Below are 23,233 nucleotides of genomic sequence, written 5' to 3'. Positions count from 1 at the left end.
TCCTCCTGTATAGTAACAGGACACCACAGGCTGCTCCTTCTGTATAGTAACAGGACACCACAGGCTGCTCCTGCTGTATAGTAACAGGACACCGCAGGCTGCTCCTCCTGTATAGTAACAGGACACCACAGGCTGCTCCTCCTGTATAGTAACAGGGCACCACAGGCTGCTCCTCCTGCATAATAGAAACCAGACACCACAGGCCGCTCCTGCTGTATAGTAACGGCACCACAGGCTGCTCCTCCTGTATAATGGAAACCAGACACCACAGACTGATCCTCCTGCATAGTAACAGGACACCACAGGCTGCGTCTGCTGTATAGTAACAGGGCACCACAGGCTGCTCCTCCTGTATAGTAACAGGGCACCACAGGCTGCTCCTCCTGCATAGTAACAGGGCACCACAGGCTGCTCCTCCTGTATAATAGAAACCAGACACCACAGGCTGCTCCTGCTGTATAGTAACAGGGCACCACAGGCTGCTCCTCCTGTATAGTAACAGGGCACCACAGGCTGCTCCTCCTGTATAGTAACACGGAACCACAGGCTACTCCTCCTGTATAGTAACAGGTCACCACAGGCTGCTCCTCCAGCATTGTAACAGGGCACCACAGGCTGCTCCTCCTGTATAATAGAAACCAGACACCACAGGCTGATCCTCCTGTATAGTAACAGGACACCACAGGCTGCTCCTGCTGTATAGTAACAGGACACCACAGGCTGCTCCTGCTGTATAGTAACAGGGCACCGCAGGCTGCTCCTCCTGTATAGTAACAGGACACCACAGGCTGCTCCTCCTGCATAGTAACGGCACCACAGGCTGCTCCTCCTGTATAATGGAAACCAGCCACCACAGACTGATCCTCCTGCATAGTAACAGGACACCACAGGCTGCTCCTGCTGTATAGTAACAGGACACCGCAGGCTGCTCCTCCTGTATAGTAACAGGACACCACAGGCTGCTCCTCCTGTATAGTAACAGGGCACCACAGGCTGCTCCTCCTGCATAATAGAAACTAGACACCACAGGCTGTTCCTGCTGTATAGTAACGGCACCACAGGCTGCTCCTCCTGTATAATGGAAACCAGACACCACAGACTGATCCTCCTGCATAGTAACAGGACACCACAGGCTGCTTCTGCTGTATAGTAACAGGGCACCACAGGCTGCTCCTCCTGCATAGTAACAGGGCACCACAGGCTGCTCCTCCTGTATAATAGAAACCAGACACCACAGGCTGCTCCTGCTGTATAGTAACAGGGCACCACAGGCTGCTCCTCCTGTATAGTAACAGGGCACCACAGGCTGCTCCTCCTGTATAGTAACACGGAACCACAGGCTGCTCCTCCTGTATAGTAACACGGAACCACAGGCTGCTCCTCCTGTATAGTAACAGGTCACCACAGGCTGCTCCTCCTGCATTGTAACAGGGCACCACAGGCTACTCCTCCTGTATAATAGAAACCAGACACCACAGACTGATCCTACTGCATAGTAACAGGACACCACAGGCTGCTCCTGCAGGCTGATCCTCCTGTATAGTAACAGGACACCACAGGCTGCTCCTTCTGTATAGTAACAGGACACCACAGGCTGCTCCTGCTGTATAGTAACAGGACACCGCAGGCTGCTCCTCCTGTATAGTAACAGGACACCACAGGCTGCTCCTCCTGTATAGTAACAGGGCACCACAGGCTGCTCCTCCTGCATAATAGAAACCAGACACCACAGGCTGCTCCTGCTGTATAGTAACGGCACCACAGGCTGCTCCTCCTGTATAATGGAAACCAGCCACCACAGACTGATCCTCCTGCATAGTAACAGGACACCACAGGCTGCTCCTGCTGTATAGTAACAGGGCACCGCAGGCTGCTCCTCCTGTATAGTAACAGGGCACCACAGGCTGCTCCTCCTGCATAGTAACAGGGCACCACAGGCTGCTCCTCCTGTATAATAGAAACCAGACACCACAGGCTGCTCCTGCTGTATAGTAACAGGGCACCACAGGCTGCTCCTCCTGTATAGTAACAGGGCACCACAGGCTGCTCCTCCTGTATAGTAACAGGACACCACAGGCTGCTCCTCCTGCATTGTAACAGGGCACCACAGGCTGCTCCCCCTGTATAATAGAAACCAGACACCACAGACTGATCCTACTGCATAGTAACAGGACACCACAGGCTGCTCCTGCAGGCTGATCCTCCTGTATAGTAACAGGACACCACAGGCTGCTCCTTCTGTATAGTAACAGGACACCACAGGCTGCTCCTCCTGCATAGTAGCAGGACACCACATGCTGCTCCTCATGTATAATAGAAACCAGACACCACTGACTGATCCTACTGCATAGTAACAGGACACCACAAGCTGCTCCTCCTGTATAGTAACAGGACACCACAGGCTGCTCCTCCTGTATAGTAACAGGACACCACAGGCTGCCCCTCCTGTATAGTAACAGGACACCACAGGCTGCTCCTCCTGTATAGTAACATGATACCACAGGCTGCCCCTCCTGTATAGTAACAGGACACCACAGGCTGCTCCTCCTGTATAGTAACATGATACCACAGGCTGCTCCTCCTGTATAGTAACAGGACACCACAGGCTGCTCCTCCTGTATAGTAACAGGACACCACAGGCTGCTCTTCCTGAATAGTAACAGGACTTCACAGGCTGCTCCTCCTGCATAATAACAGGACACCACAGGCTGCTCCTCCTGTATAGTAATAGGATACCACAGGCTACTCCTCCTGTATAGTAACAGGACACCACAGGCTGCTCCTCCTGCATAGTAACAGGGCACCAAAGGCTGCTCCTCCTGTATAATAGAAACCAGACACCACAGACTGATCCTACTGCATAGTAACAGGACACCACAGGCTGCTCCTCCTGTATAGTAACAGGACACCACAGGCTGCTCCTTCTGTATAGTAACAGGACACCACAGGCTGCTCCCCCTGTATAATAAGACGCCATTACCTGATCACGACGGACACTGGGAGGCTGCAGCAACGGTTGAGTAAATTTTGCAACTGATGACATCCACTTCCTGGGTGTGGAACGCACAGGCCGGAAGTAAGATGGAACGCACAGGACGAATGTAAGGTGGACCGCTCAGGCCGGAAGTAAGGTGTGATTGAGACAGGCCGCTTCCTGGTGACTGGCCCCTCCACTTCTACACCCCGGCCACAGCACCGCCCTCTGTAATAATTATTACAATACATGTGCACAGTGCAGAAGGCCGGCGGCCATTTTATTGTAGACCAGTCCGGCTGCTGCAGCAGCAATAGGTTCTCTGGAAGTGGGACGTCGGGAGCGGCGGCCATTGTTCTCTGGTTGATGCTAGATCCAGTGGACTTCAACCCCCCTATTGTCCCCTAGTCTGAGCTCCGCCTTCCTTCGATCATTCCCACAAGGCAGCAGGAGCAGAGAGCAGCCATTGCTGTGTCTGGCAGCAGGTAATGATATTATTATTATTCTATAGGCTGAGCAGCTCTGGTGTCAGGTTGTGTACTACAGGGGGAGCAGCCTCTGGTGCCTTGTTATAGTGCAGCTGGAGCAGCCTCTGGTGCTGCATTATCCCTATACAGGTGATTCAGACTCTAGTGTCCTATTACTGTAATACAGGTGATGCAAACCCCGCCATTACCATAATACATGTGGCGCAGACCCTGCCATTACCATAATACATGTGGCGCAGACCCCGCTGTTACAATAATACAGGTGGCGCAGACCCCGCCATTACCATAATACAGGTGGCGTAGACCCCGCCGTTACCGTAATACAGGTGGAGCAGACCCTCCTGTTACCATAATACAGGTGACGCAGACCCCACTGTTAACGTAATACAGATGGAGCATAAACCGCCGTTACTGTAATATAGGTGTCGCAGATCTCGCCATTACCGTCATACAGGTTTGCGCAGGCTCGCCGTTACTGTAATACAGGTGGAGCAGACCCAGCCGTTAACCTTAATACAGGTAGCGCAGACCCCGCCATCACCGTAATACAGGTGTGTAAGGGTTACTGTCACCTATTATAAGTTACTGCAGAACTGTGCGTCCCAGGTACAGTTTTTCAGTCTATGGACTCTGCAGAAAATGCCTACCGGAGGCTTTATGACCGGGGAAGTCCCCGTGGCTACAGGGCATCTGCAGCGCTCAGGACCTGGGTAAGTAACTTGGCTTTCCCAAAGTCTCTTCGGGAGCCTGAGGACAAAGGTCAGACATCACGATCGCCACACAGGAGGCTCTGTCACTGCAGGAGGCTGTAATTTTAGGTATAACTGACCAAGTATGGATGATAGCCCTCCTCACCACAGCTTAGGGCTGGCCATCGACCATCGATGATTCATAATCATCAATAGTTTATGTCCGAAGTAGAATAGTTTTGCCATCATTGGGGGAGAACTAGATGGTTTCCCTCCTTTGAGGGAATGGTATAAGTAATTTTTTTTCTCTCCATGCAGGAGGGGGAGTGTATAGAGGAACACAGGGGTCTGTACAAGGACGTGATGATGGAGAATCACCGGCCCCTCACATCACTGGGTAAGAGGAGACTGTCATGTATTGTACAGGGGAGAGCAGGTATGGGGCCCCCTACACAGGGGCACACTGGCCATCTGGCGGTTCAGCCGAGCAGCAGATATCCGTGATCTGCTGTAATGAAGAATCGTTTTCCAGCAGTCGTCCGAGCAAGGCCCCACCCACTGAAGCGATTCCAAACACAAGGCAAAGGCTACTCTGTCACATGCGCACTCTATGCCCGCTGTGCTTCCCCCTGCACCCAGTTTGGTCTCCGACAGGCTAGATAGTTTCCATTGACACACCCCCTCCACTCTGACTAGCCTTCCCCCCCTCTTTGCAGCACCTCCCGCACTTTGGTGTGGGTTTATCTGGTCTACTGGTTTGCGCACACCAGTGGACTTCCGGTTGCGGTCCGGCGTGACACCACCGGTTATGGTGTGGGCAGCATCCATGATTCTTGGCATGAGTGAAGTAAGCCCCCTCCTGCTGCCGTTATTTAGTAGTTTATTTGGGTTTGATTACCATTGTTTTTGACTGCTTTTCAGGAATGTGCAGTTACGCTACCAGTAATTGGGTTGTTTACACTATTAAGGACCCCATCTACACACATTAAAAGTATTACTATTACTGAGCGCCATGGGATACAGTTTGCACCTTATTATGGGTCTGCATTGCAGAGTATGTGTTTGTTTTTTGGGTTCTATGTTAACTATTAGTATTATTGGTATGTTGCTTATGTGTTTGTTTATGCCAATGTTGGTGATGATGTCACTTCTGTTTGGCCCCTGAAGTGACCTACGTTTGCCACATGTTTGGGTATATAAAGAGGGGCCTGGGAGGCCATGTTGTTTCCTTTGCCAGAGCATTTGTTACTGCGTGGCATAATCTGTTATAAAGAGCATTACTAATGTGGGCATTGTGTATAAGTGGCTCTGCTGTGGGCATTATATATAAGGGGCACTACTGTGGATATTGTGTAGAAGTGGTACTACTGTGGATATTGTGTAGAAGTGGTACTACTGTGAGCATTGAGTATGAGGGGTACTTATGTGGGCATTGTGTATAACGTGCACTACTTTGGGAATTGTGTAGAAGGGGCAGTACTGTGGGCATTAGATAAAGGGCACTACTGTGGGCATTGTGTAGAAGGGGTACTACTGTGGGCATTGTGTAGAAGAGGTACTACTGTGGGCATTGTGTATAGGGGGCACTACTTTAGGAATTGTGTAGAAGGTGCAGTACTGTGGGCATTGTGTAGAAGGGGCAATGCTGTGGGCATTGTGTAGACAGGGCACTACTGTGGTCATTGTGTATAAGGGTCACTACTGTGGTCATTGTGTATAAGGGGCACTACTATGGGCACTGTGTATAAAGGGTACTACTGTGAGCATTGAGTATGAGGGACACTACTGCGGGCATTGTGTAGAATTGGGCACTACTGTGGGCATTGTGTAGAAGGGGCTCTACTGCGGGCATTGTGTAGATGGTGTACTGCTGTGGGCATTGTGTATGAGGCACACTACTGTGGGCATTGTGTAGAAGGGGTACTACTGTGAGCATTGAGTATAAGGAGCACTACTGTGGGCATTGTGTAGAAGTGGTACTGCTGAGAGCAATGAATATGAAGGGCACTACTGTGGGCATTGTGTAGAAGGGGCACTACTGTGGGCATTGTGTAGAAGGGGCACTACTGTGGACATTATGTAGAAGAGGCACTACTGTGAGCAATATATATGAGGGGTACTACTGTGGGCATTGTGAATAAGGGACACTACTGTGGGCATTGTGTAGAAGAGGTACTACTGTGAGCAATGAATATGAGGGGTATTACTGTGAGCATTTAGTATGAGGGGCACTACTGTGGGCATTGTGTATAATGGGTACTGCTGTGTGTTGTAATGTGTATAAGTGACACTGTGTGGTATAATGTGGGTACAATGTGAATAGGATTGTGCTACTGTGTGGCTTTATGTGAATTGGGGATACTATTGTGTGGCCACGCCTCTTCCTTGTGATACCACACCCCTCTTTTGCGCTATCCCTTTATAAGATATGACAGGGAGGGCATACATGTATAGTTTTTTGGTGCTGGCACTGAACACCCCGGTACTGGCCCTAGAGCCAGAAGCAACCAAATACTGGGGGCCGAACTCGTGCGTAATTTTAAAGCAATTTTAATTGCCTTGTAAATGAATGCTGCTTTATAAACAAATGTACGAGTTTGGCTGGAATCGCGGAGCTCCGATCGTCTCGCAAAGCGTTATATCCGCTCCCAAATGTCTGATTATGGCACATGTTTGACTCCCCTGCAGGATACGCCCTGTTGTGTGTATGTTAATATATAACGTGTACTCCTACATATTATGCTAATATTAATTCTATTTGTAACAGTAGGAGGAGTCAGGAGTAGTAAGGGGAGGAGTCTATGCCAGGAACCAGGTGCTGCTGCGAGGTGGGCCTGTGTGCTTTAAATGCCAGGCATACCCCTATATATACACATCACCTGATACTCTCATATATACACTGTACTCAGTCACTGTGTGTCTCCTACAGATGGACCCAGTAACAGAGATACCCCAGAGAGATGTCTCCGTCGACTGTATTCCCAGGAATGTACAGAGGAGAATCACAGGATCCCACAGGAGGATCAGGTAGGTGGGATTTAGGGTCTCGCTAATATACCAGAGTGACTGTTATTATATGATTTGTAGAGCAGCTGTGTCTCATACACTAATAAACCTCTTTTACTTCAGTTGAAGAAATCTGAATATGTTATTTCATTTTATTATGTGTTATTTAGCATAAAGAACTGACTGATATAAAAGCAGATGATATAGCAGGAGAAGACAACACATGTATGACTGATATTATGATAGAAGGTATAAAGGAGGAGGAAGAGATGTATGTGACTGATATAAAGGGAGAAGATATAAAGCGAAAAGAAGAGACGTATGTGAGGGGTGATCAGCAGTGTAAGGAGGAGGAAATCCCCACAGATATCAGCACAGGTGAGTAATAAATACTGATTGCAGAGCAGAGTCACATATTCTCCTTGCTCAGACACTACAGCTATCTCTTATCCTACACCCTCCTCTGCCAGTACAGACTAATGGCTGAAGTGTATCAGCTCAGTGGGGGAGGCAGGAGCCATCAGCCCCTATTACACTCCTGCTCTCCCCCTCACATCATGTCACTGTGTGTTACCAGCCCAGAGATCTGACCAGTCTCCTCCCCACACTCTGGTGTATCTCATACATCAGGAGCCATCAGCCCTTATTATACTCCTGCTCTCCTCCTCACATCATGTCACTGTGTGTTACCAGCCCAGAGATCTGACCAGTCTCCTCCCCACACTCTCTGGTGTATCTCATACATCAGGAGCCATCAGCCCCTATTATACTCCTGCTCTCCCTCACATCATGTCACTGTGTGTTACTAGCCCAGAGATCTGACCAGTCTCCTCCCCACAATCTCTGATGTATCTCATACATCAGGATCCATCATCCCCTATCATACTCCTGCTCTCCCCCTCACATCATGTCACTGTGTGTTACCAGCCCAGAGATCTGACCAGTCTCCTCCCCACACTCTCTGGTGTATCTCATACATCAGGAGCCATCAGCCCTTATTATACTCCCTCTCTCCTCCTCACATCATGTCACTGTGTGTTACCAGACCAGAGATCTGACCAGTCTCCTCCCCACACTCTCTGGTGTATCTCATACATCAGGAGCCATCAGCCCCTATTATACTCCTGCTCTCCTCCTCACATCATGTCACTGTGTGTTACCAGCCCAGAGATCTGACCAGTCTCCTCCCCACACTCCCTGGTGTATCTCATACATCAGGAGCCATCAGCCCCTATTATACTCCTGCTCTCCTCCTCACATCATGTCACTGTGTGTTACCAGCCCAGAGATCTGACCAGTCTCCTCCCCACACTCCCTGGTGTATCTCATACATCAGGAGCCATCAGCCCCTATTACACTCCTGCTCTCCCCCTCACATCATGTCACTGTGTGTAACCAGCCCAGAGATCTGACCAGTCTCCTCCCCACACTCCCTGGTGTATCTCATACATCAGGAGCCATCAGCCCTTATTATACTCCTGCTCTCCCCCCTTACATCATGTCACTGTGTGTTACCAGACCAGAGATCTTACCAGTCTCCTCCCTACACTCACAACTGAACATCATTCATAATATTAAGATGGTGGTGTAGTGGTTAGCATTGCTGTCTGACAGCACTGAAGTCATGCGTTCAATTTCCAACCAAGGAACTATGTGTGGAGTTTGTATGTGTTTCCACCAACACTCCAAAAATCATACTTGTAGTGTCCATGTGGTGGGGGATATAGATTGTAAGCTCCACTAGGCCAGTGACTGACGTGAATGACTATTCTTTGTAAAGCACAGAGTAATACGAGTGCACTAAATAGGGAGCTATAATAATATTTTATTTCCAGCAGATGGAGGCACAAGCAGGAATGCCTTGGAGGGAGATCTCATCTTGTCTGTACATATTAAAACAGAAGATAACATCACACAAGATTCTCCAGGAGACAGCGCTGTTCTGTTACATATACATCCGATTCCTCACAGAGTAGATATAATATGTGATCCCTCTAATCGTGAGGACGGTACTTCTGATACCTCAGCTTTTGTTACTCATAGTGCAGCTCATATACCTGATAAAATATTTCCCTGTTCTGAGTGTGGGAAATGTTTTGCACAGAAATCACATCTTATTACACATCAAAGAATTCACACAGGTGAGAAGCCATTTCCATGTTCTGAGTGTGGGAAATGTTTTACAGATAAATCAAATCTTGTAAAACATCAGAGAAGTCATACAGGTGAGAAACCATTTCCCTGTTCTGAGTGTGGGAAATGTTTTACATTTAAATCACATCTTGTTACACATCAGAGAATTCACACAGGTGAGAAACCATTTCCATGTTCTGAGTGTGGGAAATGTTTTACACGGAAATCACATCTTGTTACACATCAGAGAAGTCACATGAATGAGAACCCATTTCCATGTTCTGAGTGTGGGAAATGTTTTACACGGAAATCAAATCTTGTTACACATCAGAGAAGTCACACAGGTGAGAATCGGTTTCCATGCTCTGAGTGTGGAAAATGTTTTACACGGAAATCAAATCTTGTTACACATCAGAGAAGTCACACAGGTGAGAATCTGTTTCCATGCTCTGAGTGTGGGAAATGTTTTACACGGAAATCAAATCTTGTTACACATCAGAGAAGTCACACAGGTGAGAATCTGTTTCCATGCTCTGAGTGTGGAAAATGTTTTACACGGAAATCAAATCTTGTTACACATCAGAGAAGTCACACAGGTGAGGATCTGTTTCCATGCTCTGAGTGTGGGAAATGTTTTATAAGGAAATCAAATCTTGTTACACATCAGAGAAGTCACACAGGTGAGAATCTGTTTCCATGCTCTGAGTGTGGAAAATGTTTTACAGAGAAATCAAATCTTGTTACACATCAGAGAAGTCACACAGGTGAGAAGCCGTTTCCATGCTCTGAGTGTGGGAAATGTTTTACACGGAAATCACATCTTGTTGCACATCAGAGAAGTCACACAGATGAGAAACCATTTCCATGTTCTGAGTGTGGGAAATGTTTTACGGAGAAATCAAACCTTGTTACACATCAGAGAAGTCACACAGGTGCAAAGCCGTTTCCATGCTCTGAGTGTGGGACATGTTTTACACATAAATCAAATCTTGTTAAACATCAGAGAATTCACACAGGTGAGAAGCCATTTCCATGCTCTGAGTGTGGGAAATGTTTTACAGATCAATCAAATCTTGTTAAACATCAGAGAAGTCACACAGGTGAGAAACCATTTCCATGCTCTGAGTGTGGGACATGTTTTATGCAGAAATCAGATCTTGTTAAACATCAGAGAAGTCACACAGGTGAGAAACTATTTACATGTACTGAGTGTGGGAAATGTTTTACATATAAATCAAATTTTGTTACACATTATATTTCACACAGGAAAAGCATTGCTATGAGCTAATACAAAACAGTTTGTTATCCTTCTGCAGATAATTGGAATGTGATTAATTAATACAAGACTGGAATAGATCACTCGAGTGAAACTGTTACTAATTTTTATTGTGTATATTCTTCAATGTATTATTTCCTATATATTCTATTTAGTCTAGATGTTACCAGCACTCACCACAGTAATACCAGGCCAGATAGCTGTTATGTATGGGCTAGATGTTACTAGCACTCACCACTGTTTCCATGCTCTGAGTGTGGGAAATGTTTTACACGGAAATCAAATTTTGTTACACATCAGAGAAGTCACACAGGTGAGAATCTGTTTCCATGCTCTGAGTGTGGGAAATGTTTTACACGGAAATCACATCTTGTTGAACATCAGAGAAGTCACACAGATGAGAAACCATTTCCATGTCCTGAGTGTGGGAAGTGTTTTACGGAGAAATCAAATCTTGTTAAACATGAGAGACATGTTTGTAGGTGTCTTGTTACTTTAGAGTGCCACGGTTGACATCTAGGTCTACGTGGAGTGTGATGGGTAGCTGGAGCCACTTCATCAAGGGCTATCTGTAGAGTCTGGTTCAGGTGCGATACAGCCATCTCAGGAGAAGTGAATGCAGAAATAGGTGAAAGCAGTTGTAGCAGTGAGGTGGAAATTCTTGAAGATTATTTGCATTAATATTTCTGCAGGTTTGAGGAGGATTGGAGGAGGTCAGTGACACTTGAGTTTGAAGTATTAGAAGAGAGCATGTAGGTGATAAGGTTGTGATCTGACAGAGGAAAAGGTGTGTTAGTGAATTCAGAAACTCAGCATAATCTGGTGAATACTAGATCAAGGCAGTGTCCCTCCTCATGAGTAGAGGAGTCAGTCCATTATGAGAGGCCGAGAGAGGAGGTTAGAGAGAGTAGATTGGAGGCATGAGCAGCAGATTTTGGACTATCAATAGCAATATTAATATCTCCCAAGATAATGGTGGAGATGTCAGAGGATAAGAAGTGAGGGAGGCAGAAAACTCATCTACAAATTGTTTGGGATGCCCAGGTGGGCGATAGATAGCTGCAACATGCAGAGAAAAAGGAGTGTAAATTCAGATAAAAGGCCTAATTCAGCAAGGATCGCAAATCAGCAAAAAAAAGCGTAAAAACGCAAATTCTGCAACTTAAATAGCAAAAACTTGAGGGGAAAAAACAATTTCTGAGACTTAGCAAAAACTGCGTATGCACTACGAAAAGTAGGCGGTTCCGGTATGAATGGTCGACCATGTTATGGTCGACAGTCATTAGGTCGATCACTATTGGTCGACATGGACACATGGTCGACACATGAAAAGGTCGACATGAGTTTTTTAACCTTTTTTGGTGTGTTTTTTTGCGTAAAGTGACGGGAACCCCAATTAGTGCACCGCTTTGCTCGCCATGCTTCGGTCATGGTGCCTTCGCTCCGCTACCGCTTCGCTCGGCACAGTTCCAATCGTAGTCCACGTGGATCATTAAGTATGGAAAAGTTCCCCATAAGAAAAAAAGTAAAAAAAAAATGTCGACCTTTTCATGTGTCGACCATGTCAATGTCGACCAATAGTGGTCGACCATAACATGGTCGACCATCTGAACGGATACCACAAAACATACCCACATACATTTGTTTTATTTTATTTATGCGCTACACACATAAACATATGTTGAAGAACAGCAACATCTTTTTATTTTCAAGTTTTGCAAATTCTGCTCCATTTGTATGTAAATAAAAGCACAGAAACAATAATATGTAATGTTTAACCACCGTTATACCAATAATTGCTGTTGTGTAGGGTTTAGAGGTTAGAATTCACACTCTCTCTAGTTGAATATATTTGAATGCATTATGGGCAAAAACAATATGGTGTCTTTAAGATAATAATTGCTAAATTACCACAAGATCATTTGACCAATTAAGCGATGATTGAATTGTTGAGTAGTTTCTTTAATTTGGGTGCAGGAAAGTAGGTTGTGCAATTTTTAAGAGAAAAACACTTGTTAGCAAAAAATGCAACATCAGAAACATGTACGCAAAAATTGCGTACATTTGTAATATGGCCCTCATTTCGAGTTGTCCACTCAGTAAATTTCTTCGCATCGCAGCGTTTTTCTGCTTAGTACGCATGCGCAATGTTCGCACTGCGACTGCGCCAAGTAAATTTGCTATGAAGTTAGTATTTTTACTCACGGCTTTTTCATCGCTCCGGCGATCGTAGTGAGATTGACAGGAAATGGGTGTTACTGGGCGGAAACACGGCGTTTTATGGGCGTGTGGATGAAAACGCTACCGTTTCCGGAAAAAACGCAGGAGTGGCCGGAGAAACGGGGGAGTGTCTGGGCGAACGCTGGGTGTGTTTGTGACGTCAAACCAGGAACGACAAGCACTGAACTGATCGCAGATGCCGAGTAAGTCTGAAGCTACTCTGAAACTGCTAAGAAGTTTGTAATCGCAATATTGCGAATACAACGTTCGCAATTTTAAGATGCTAAGATTCACTCCCAGTAGGCGGCGGCTTAGCGTGAGCAACTCTGCTAAAATCGTCTTGCGAGCGATCAACTCGGAATGAGGGCCCATGTACGCAAAAATTGCGATTATTAGGATAGTTTTCGCAATATTTGCACATTTCACAAGACCACCTTCTTTTTGTTAAATTAGTGTTGCCGTTTTTCTGTTTGGGCGTGCTTTCGCAATTTTGCTTTTGCTCGCAATTTTTGCAATCCTTACTGAATTTGCCCCGTAGTATCCATTATTATAATGTGAACATTCAACGATTCAAAATACATCCAGCATTTATTGATGCAAGTTTAGTGGATATTTGTGCCATACTGTACATTGAGCATTTAGCTAGATATAACCAAGTGGATCGATATTGTATCGGTTGCTGTCAGAAAAACATGTATTCTGGAATATGTATTTATGTATATTTTTAAGTTATATATTTATATGCTCTGTACAGAATATACACAGGTATTGTTTAAAGTATACCTGGTGTATAAAATAATCGCCACTACTTACTTAACTACCACCTGAATCTCCTATATTGAAGCTACCTGTGCATTATGCTAATTTCTGGAGTAACAAGGATAAAAGATCCGGGCAGGCTCAGGTAGCTATATATGCCTCTTGATAAAGCTGCCCAAGTGTGGTGAAACGCGTTGAGGACACGGAGTGCTGAAATCTGGAGCCGTCAGCTGTTCCTTTTGCAAACACCAGTGCACACCGGTGAGCGGATCTGTGTGCATTGGTGTTTGCATGCTTCCACTACTGCCTGACGCTGACCGCTCACATAGGTGTGTATTCGATCTCAATCTGACGAACGAGACCGTGAGCGCTGGTGAGCATTTGACCAGGAATATATGACACTGATCGAATGAGTGTTACAGTCGCAATCTACATCTGCATCAAAGAGACGCCCACTTGCATCTGATAATTTACATATTACCCTCCTCATTTCGAAACTGCTACATTACTTATGGTATTGGAATTCCAACCAAATCACAAACCAGCTAACAATTGTGCATATACGGGCGTTGTTTATTCATTTTTTTATATCTATAGTGAGTGACTACTCACCATAACCCTGTATATCCTTATCCATTAGGTATTTATCGAGCCCATTCTTAAAAGTGTTGACCGAGTCCGCCATTACTACTCTCTCAGGCAGGGAATTCGAAACTCGTATTCTCCTTACTGTGAAAAAACCTTTCCATCTCTGGGTGTGAAATCTCCTCTCCTCTGACCTAAGTGGGTGTCCACGTGTCCTGTGTTGATCTTACCAAAAACAGATCCCCCGCAAGCTCTTTTATTGTCCTCTTATATATTTGTAAATGTTGATCATGTCCCCTCTTAGTCTCCTCTTTTCAAGCGTGAACATGCCTAGTCTTGCAAGCCTTTCCTCGTATTCCAGCGTCTCCATGCCCTTAATTAGTTTGGTCGCCCGTCTCTAACCCTTTTCTAGTTCCAGGATATCCTTTTTGTAATATGGTGCCCAAAATTGGACACAGTATTCAAGATGAGGCCTCACTAGGGCTTTATATAATGGGAGTATAATACTCTCGTCCCTTGCATCAAATCCCCGCTTTATACATGCTAATACATTGTTAGCCTTCTTTGCTGCAATCCTACTTTGGGTACTGCTGCTTAGAACTTCTATAATCTAGAGGTATATTGCTAATTTATAACATTGATCAATCATGCTACTAAATAGTGATTTCTTTGGTATTTGTACGTTATGTGATTGTATTTTTTTTTACTGATATGTATTTTTACATTTAAGACAATGTATATGCATTATTAAGCGCCAACTAATTTTGTATTTGGTTCTTAATAGTAAATAGGAGAGACCGGCTATCTCTCCATTAGGTAGCTGCTGATCTGCATAACTACTCGGCCACAAGCACAGCGCCACTAAACCCTAATTACTTTTCCAGGAGTATGGTAGCTAGTTGCCAGTAGAGTCATATTTCTGGCTGTGGACTTATAATACATGGTAGTTAAAAGTTTGCCATTATGCAAAACAGTAGTGACATTTAGAAAACTCATGGACCTGTCAGTGAATTTGTGTGTGAAACAGATAGGTCTTTCAAGATGATTGATATCGTCAACCATCTGTATAAAGGCTTCCTTAGTCCCCTGCCAAAGGATGAATACATCATCGATGTAGCATCTATAAAATAGGATGAGTGCTACCATCAGTCCTGCGTTAGGCCAAGAGTAAAGCACCCTGAGGCCATTCATGTGTGGGGTTGCACCTCAGCCAAGGGAGTGGGCTCACTCACAATTTTACCTAAGAACACAGCCATGAATAAAGAATGGCACCAAAACATCCTCCAAGAGCAACTTCTCCCAACCATCCAAGAAGTTTGGTGAGGAACAGTGCATTTTCCAGCATGATGGAGAACCTTGCTATAAGGCAAAAGTGATAACTAAGTGGCTTGGGGAACAAAACCATGGACAGTTAACTCCCCAGACCTTGATCCCATTGAGAATTTGTGGTCAATCCTCAGGAGGCGGGTGGACAAACAGGAACTCACAAATTCTGACAAATTCCAAGCATTGATTAGGCAGGAATGGGCGGCCACAAGTCAGTATGTGCCCCAGAAGTTGAATGACAGCAGCCAGGGCAAATTGCAGAGGTCTTCAAAAAGAAGAATCAACACTGCAAATATTGACTGATTGCATAAACTTAATGTAATTGTCAATAAAAGCCTTTGACACTTGAAATACTTGTAATGTTACTTCAGTATACCATAGTAACATAGGACAATAAGGTCTAAAAACACTGAAGCAACAAACTTTGTGAAAAGCAATACTTGTGTCATACGCAAAACTTTTGGCCACAGCTGTATTATGGTTCCATGTTGGAAACACAGCAAAATATGTAAAAGCTCAAGAGGCGGGTGTGTGTAGGTGTGGGGGAAAAACCTTTTTTATCCACTTTGTTTATATATATATACATAAACCTTCCAATCCCATCACAGACATGAGGCAACAGGGCAGATGCGACCAGGGAAAATATAAGAATCCGACATATCTAGTATCTGATGTTTTTCTAATTTCCAAAAATAGGATGAACTCACTAATTCTGTACAAGTGACATACATCAATGACACCGTAAAAATTATTTTCATTTTTTTTTAATTACACAGTGCGTTTGTTGCAAGGTTTATATCAGGTAATTAGTGAGGGGAGAGTTACAGAAAGAAGAAAAGGTGTCAGGAGAAGGGATTGAGTGTTTGGACATCACGTAACTATTCATCTATATGAACTTTATATATGATCAGAGGCAAACTGAGAAATCATGTCAGGCCATTAAAGATAACATATCAGCAGAGGGTCTACAACAAAACCAATCCTGTGCTCCTAACTGGCTTAGGGTCGGGGTAGAGAACCGGATCATACATCAAAGCCGTGCTTCTAAAATCATGTCCCATGACACACTAACAGGGCATGTTATAAAGGTCTCCTCACAACATCACACTTGCCACAATGAGGACCACCGGTGGAGAGGAGAAGTCATTATGGTGGTTCAACTGCGACCAAATTGAGGCAGTGTTGTCAGCTTGACTGTTACCAATACTGGCAATATGTTCAGTGATACAGGTGACCCAAATGGTTTCCATAATAGAAGTGAGGAGGGGCAGGTAGGAAGTCCTCTCATGGACTGCAACCCAACACTTCACAGTATATACCATAAATGTGTCTACTTTGGGACACCAGGGATGGGCCTTGCTAAGAGGGAATATGAAGCTGCGCTATGGGCATGAACCGAGGTAGCAGAGGAAACAAGGTTAACACATATCTATTTCCAAGTATTGATGTCAGATGTTTCTCCTCCATCGCGTCCAATTCATGTTTTTTCTTAGGCAGGGCTCTATTTGAGAGGTAAAAAAAATTACAGAAAGGAAACCTCTTGCAGGATGTGGAGTCAACACGACTCAATCATGGATCCCTGCCTGATAAAAATTACAAATTAGGAGATATTGGAAGCCAACATCTATCCCTATCATTGGCATAAGAAGGCACATTACAAAGTAGGGCTATGTCAATGAGGAAGAGGAGGCCACATATGATCCATTGTTAGAAAGTATTGTTATTTCATCCTGGTGGAAAATTTGGGTTGTCCCATAACTTGGAGAAAGATGTCTGAAGGATAGAAGAAAGTGCAGCTCAATCCCACACTCAACAGGAAAAGGCTACTGTGGGAATTTTTTTTAAGTCAGAACATTTACAATTTTGTGGTGCCCAAAGAAGAGCAGAAATGGAGAACCAATTCCACGAGAGCACCAATTCTGATTCCCCAGACTGGTTTGGAGTGTCAGGGAATGCCTTGCATGAGACAAGCTGTGATAAAATAGAGTTGTACATTAGTGAAACCGAAATCCAGATAACAGTCAGTGGGACATTTGAAATTGATTTTGTTAATCTAAGGGCAAGATTCATACCAGCCCACACCAAACACACCGTATAACCTGGAATATGCGCAACCAGTTAACAGTATGAACAAAAACAGTATCAGTCAACGACCGATCTCAACTGTAACATAGCCCTTATGTAAGCAACAACTATATACAAGTCTTGCTGATTTAGTCCGCACTGGGACGGGCACCCAGCATCCTCTACGGACTAGGAGAAAAAGATTTACCGGTAGGTTTAAAATCTTATTTTCTCTTACATCCTAGAGGATGCTGGGGACTCCGTAAGGACCATGGGGTTTATACCAAAGCTCCAAACCGGGCAGGATAGTGCGGATGACTCTGCAGCACCGATTGAGCAAACATGAGGTCCTCATCAGCCAGGGTATCAAACTTGTAAATTTTGCAAAAGTGTTTCAACCCGACCAAGTAGCAACTCGCACAACTGTAATGCCGAGACGCCTCGGGCAGCCGCCCAAGAAGAGCCCACCTTCCTAGTGGAATGGGCCTTTACCGAATTTGGTAACGGCAATCCAGCCTTAGAATGAGCCTGCTGAATCGTGTTACAGATCCAGCAAACAATAGTCTGCTTAGAAGCAGGCGCGCCAACCTTGTTGGCTGTATACAGGACAAACAGAGCCTCTGTCTTCCTAACCCTAGCCGACCTGGCTACATAGATTTTTAAGGCCCTGACTACATCCAGGGACTTGGAGTCCTCCAAGTCAATCGTAGCCACAGGTACCACAATAGGTTGGTTCATATGAAATTAAGAAAACAACTTAGGCAAAAATTTAGGACGAGTCCTCAATTCCGCTCTATCCACATGAAAAATCAAGTAGGGGCTCTTGTGAGACAAGGCCGCCAACTCTGACACTCGCCTTGCAGATGCCAAAGCTAATAACATGACCACCTTCCAGGTGAGAAATTTTAAGTCAACCGTTTGAAGGGGTTCAAACCAGTGTGATTTAAGGAACTGTAACACCACGTTAAGGTCCCATGGTGCCACTGGTGTCACAAAAGGAGGCTGGATGTGCAGCACTCCCTTTACAAAAGTCTGGACTTCTGGGAGAGAAGCCAATTCCTTCTGAAAGAATATAGATAGGGCCGAAATCTGTACCTTAATGGAGCCTAACTTTAGGCCCATATCCACTCCAGTCTGTAGGAAGTGGAGAAAACGGCTCAGATGGAATCTTCCGTAGGAGCATTCTTGGTTTCACACCAAGATACATACTTCCTCCAGATACGGTGATAATGCTTCCCGTTACCTCCTTCCTAGCCTTTACCAGAGTAGGGATAACTTCCTCCGAAATACCCTTCTCAGCTAGGATTCGGTGTTCAACCGCCATGCCGTCAAACGCAACCGCGGTAAGTCTTGGAACATGCAAGGCCCCTTTTGCAACAGGTCCTCCGAGAGGAAGAGGCCACGGATCTTCTGTGAGCATTTCCTGAAGATCGGAATACCAGGCCCTTCGAGACCAATCTGGAACAATGAGTATTGTCTGCACTCTTTTCTGTCTTATGATTTTCAATATCTTTGAAAAGAGTGAAAGAGGAGGGAACACATAGACCGACTGAAACACCCACGGTGTCACCAGGGCATCTACAGCTACTGCCTGAGGGTCTTTTGGCCTGGCACAATACCTCCGAAGCTTCTTGTTGAGGCGTGACGCCATCATATCTATTTGAGGATGTCCCCACTGACTTGTTATCTCTGCAAAAACTTCTTGATGAAGTCCCCACTCTCCTGGATGGAGATTGTGTCTGCTGAGGAAGTCTGCTTCCCAGTTGTCCACTCCCGGAATGAAAACTGCTGCCAAAGCGCTTACGTGATTTCTCTAACGTCCTAGTGGATGCTGGGGACTCCGTAAGGACCATGGGGATTAGACGGGCTCCGCAGGAGACTGGGCACTCTAAGAAACATTTAGGACTACCTGGTGTGCACTGGCTCCTCCCCCTATGACCCTCCTCTAAGCCTCAGTTAGATTTCTGTGCCCGGCTGAGCTGGATGCACACTAGGGGCTCTCCTGAGCTCCTAGAAAGAAAGTGTTTGTTAGGTTTTTTATTTTCAGTGAGACCTGCTGTCAACAGGCTCACTGCATCGAGGGACTAAGGGGAGAAGAAGCGAACCTACCTAAGTGGTGGTAGCTTGGGCTTCTTAGGCTACTGGACACCATTAGCTCCAGAGGGTTCGAACACAGGCACCGATCTCGTCGTCCGTTCCCAGAGCCGCGCCGCCGTCCCCCTTACAGAGCCAGAAGCAAGAAGAGGTCCAGAAACTCGGTGGCTGAAGACTTCTGTCTTCTCCAAGGTAGCGCACAGCACTGCAGCTGTGCGCCATTGCTCCTCATGCACACCACACACTGCGGTCACTGATGGGTGCAGGGCGCTGGGGGGGGCGCCCTGAGCAGCAATTATTACACCTTGGCTGGCAAACTAACACCATATATAGCCCCAGGGGCTATATAGGTGTATATTAACCCCTGCCAGATACATTAAAATAGCGAGAGAAAGCCTGCCGAAAAAGGGGCGGGGCCTTCTCCCTCAGCAGACTGGCGCCATTTTTCCCTCACAGCTCCGCTGGAAGGAAGCTCCCTGGCTCTCCCCTGCAGTCCTGCACTACAGAAAAGGGTAAAAAAGAGAGTGGGGGCACAAATTAGGCGCAGTATAAATATATATGCAGCTATAAGGGGAAAACACACTTTTGTAGGTGATATCCCTGTGATATATAGCGCTCTGGTGTGTGCTGGCATACTCTCCCTCTGTCTCCCCAAAGGGCTTTGTGGGGTCCTGTCCTCTGTAAGAGCATTCCCTGTGTGTCTGCTGGGTGTCGGTGCTGCTGTGTCGACATGTATGAGGAGGAAAATGATGTGGAGGCGGAGCAAATGCCTGTGAATGTGCTGTCACCCCCTGAGGGGTCGACACCGGTGTGGTTGGACTTATGGAAGGAATTGCGTGAAAGTGTCAACTCCTTACACAAAAGGTTTGACGACATAGGACAGACGGCTACACAGCTTGTGCCTGTTCCAGGGTCTCAAATGTCATCAGGGGCCTTAAAACGCCCGCTACCTCAGGTGACAGATACAGACGTCGACACGGATACAGACTCCAGTGTCGACGGTGATGAGACTAGTGTACCCTCCAATAGGTCCACCCGTTACATGATTGAGGCAATGAAAAATGTTTTACACATTTCTGATAATACCCCAGGTACCACAAAAAAGGGTATTATGTTCGATGAGAAAAAAACTACCTGTCGTTTTTCCTGCATCGGAGGAATTAAATGAGGTGTGTGAGGAAGCGTGGACTTCCCCTGATAAGAAATTGATAATTTCAAAACAATTATTGGCAGCGTACCCTTTCCCGCTAGAGGATAGGTCACGTTGGGAAACACCCCCCAGGGTAGACAAGGCGCTGACACGCTTGTCAAAGAAGGTGGCACTACCGTCTCCGGATACGGCCGCCCTGAAGGAACCTGCTGATAGAAAGCAGGAAAATACCCTAAAGGCTATTTACACACACTTAGGCATTATATTGCGACCAGCGATTGCATCAGCTTGGATGTGCAGTGCTGCTGCTGCGTGGTCAGATTCCCTTTTGGATAATATTGATACCATGGATAGGGACAATATTTTGCTGACGCTTGAGCATATAAAAGACGCAGTCTTATACATGCGTGATGCACAGAGGGATATTTGCCGGCTGGCATCAAGAGTAAGCGCTATGTCCATTGCCGCCAGACGGGGGTTATGGACTAGGCAATGGTCCGGTGATGCCGACTCAAAGCGGCACATGGAATTTTTACCCTATAAAGGGGTGGAACTGTTTGGGGATGGTCTTTCGGACTTCGTGTCCACAGCCACGGCTGGGAAATCAACTTTTTTGCCACAGACTACCCCACAGCAAAAGAAAGCACCGTATTATCAGGTACAGTCCTTTCGGCCCCAGAAAAGCTAGAGGGCTAGAGGCTCATCCTGTCTGCCGAGAGGCAAAGGTAGAGCAAAAAAGCTGCAACACACAGCTAGTTCCCAAGAGCAGAAGTCCTCCCCTGCGTCCGGTAAGTCCACAGCATGACACTGGGGCTGCTCAGGCGGACCCGGGTACGGTGGGGGCCCGTCTCAAAAATTTCAGCGCACAGTGGGCTCTCTCACAGGTGGATCCCTGGGTCCTTCAAGTAGTACTTCAGGGGTACAGGCTGGAATTCGAGACGTCCCCCCCCCCCGCCGTTTCCTAAAATCTGCCTTACCGGCAACTCCCTCTGCCAGGGAGGCAGTGTTGGTGGCTATTCAAAAACTGTATTCACAGCAAGTGATTGTCAAGGTACCCCTCCTTCAGCAAGGAAAGGGTTACTATTCCACAATGTTTGTGGTACCGAAACCGGACGGTTCGGTGAGACCCATCTTAAATTTAAAATCCTTGAACACTTCTATCAAAAGGTTCAAGTTCAAGATGGAATCGCTCAGGGCGGTTATTGAGAGCCTGGAGGAGGGGGACTACATGGTCTCTCTGGACATCAAGGATGCGTATCTTCATGTCCCCATTTATTCTCCTCACCAGGAGTACCTCAGATTTGTGGTACAGGACTGTCACTATCAGTTCCAGATGCTGCCGTTTGGGTTATCCACGGCACCGAGGGTCTTTACCAAGGTAATGGCCGAAATGATGATACTCCTTCGCAAGAAAGGAGTTTTAATTATCCCGTACTTGGACGATCTCCTGATAAAGGCGAGGTCCAAGGAACAGTTGGTAGTGGGGGTAGCACTTTCTCGGGAAGTGCTACAACAGTACGGCAGGATTCTCAATATTCCAAAGTCACAGCTGGTCCCGACGACACGTCTTCTGTTCCTGGGAATGATTCTGGACACAGACCAGAAAAGAGTGTTTCTTCCAGTGGAAAAAGCAGAGGAGTTGTCATCTCTAGTCAGAGACATCCTAAAACCGGAACAGGTGTCGGTACATCAATGCACACGAGTCCTGGGAAAAATGGTAGCCTCGTACGAGGCAATTCCATTCGGAAAGGTTCCACGCAAGGACTTTCCAGTGGGACCTGTTGGACAAATGGTCCGGGTCCCATCTCCAGATGCAACAGCGGATAACCCTGTCAGCAAGGACCAGGGTATCGCTGCTGTGGTGGCTGCAGAGGGCTCATCTAATAGAGGGCCGCAGATTCGGAATACAGGACTGGGTCCTGGTGACCACGGATGCCAGCCTTCGGGGCTGGGGTGCAGTCACACAGGGAAGAAATTTCCAAGGACTGTGGTCAAATCAGGAGATTTCGCTGCACATAAATATTCTGGAGCTAAGGGCCATTTACAATGCCCTAAGTCAAGCAAGACCCCTGCTTCAGAACCGGCCGGTGCTGATCCAGTCAGACAACATCACGGCGGTCGCCCATGTAAACAGACAGGGCGGCACGAGAAGCAGGAGGGCAATGGCAGAAGCCACAAGGATTCTCCGATGGGCAGGGAATCATGTGCTAGCACTGACAGCAGTATTCATTCCGGGAGTGGACAACTGGGAAGCAGACTTCCTCAGCAGGCACGACCTCCACCCGGGAGAATGGGGACTTCATCCAGAAGTTTTCCGAATGCTGGTAAACCGTTGGGAAAAACCACAGGTGGACATAATGGCGTCCCGCCTCAACAAAAAGCTAAAAAGGTATTGCGCCAGGTCAAGGGACCCTCAGGCGATCGCTGTGGACGCTCTAGTGGGTGTACCAGTCGGTTTATGTGTTTCCT

At 46.3% G+C, this 23,233-nt stretch overlaps 2 protein-coding genes across 2 annotated transcripts in view; one reads left to right on the top strand and one right to left on the bottom strand.

Annotated features, from left to right (window-relative positions):
* LOC135055814 (uncharacterized) overlaps positions 1 to 10,646 on the top strand; it is a 69,016-nt gene extending 58,370 nt beyond the window's left edge. The window contains exons 10-13 of the mRNA XM_063960284.1: positions 4,470 to 4,548; positions 7,081 to 7,178; positions 7,328 to 7,535; positions 8,993 to 10,646. Coding sequence (XP_063816354.1) covers positions 4,470 to 4,548; positions 7,081 to 7,178; positions 7,328 to 7,535; positions 8,993 to 10,578 — 1,971 coding nt within the window. The 3' untranslated portion in view covers positions 10,579 to 10,646. The remainder of the gene's footprint in view (positions 1 to 4,469; positions 4,549 to 7,080; positions 7,179 to 7,327; positions 7,536 to 8,992) is intronic.
* The window catches only part of LOC135054582 (gastrula zinc finger protein XlCGF57.1-like), a 134,167-nt gene that overhangs the window by 97,812 nt on the left and 13,122 nt on the right, over positions 1 to 23,233 (bottom strand). The gene's annotated exons all lie outside the window — the stretch shown is intronic.

This window comes from Pseudophryne corroboree, chromosome 3 (genome assembly GCF_028390025.1).
Source record: "Pseudophryne corroboree isolate aPseCor3 chromosome 3, aPseCor3.hap2, whole genome shotgun sequence".
Taxonomy (NCBI): Eukaryota; Metazoa; Chordata; class Amphibia; order Anura; family Myobatrachidae; genus Pseudophryne; species Pseudophryne corroboree.
Note: the sequence above shows the minus strand (reverse complement) of the source record. Positions and strands in the feature narration are given on the sequence as shown.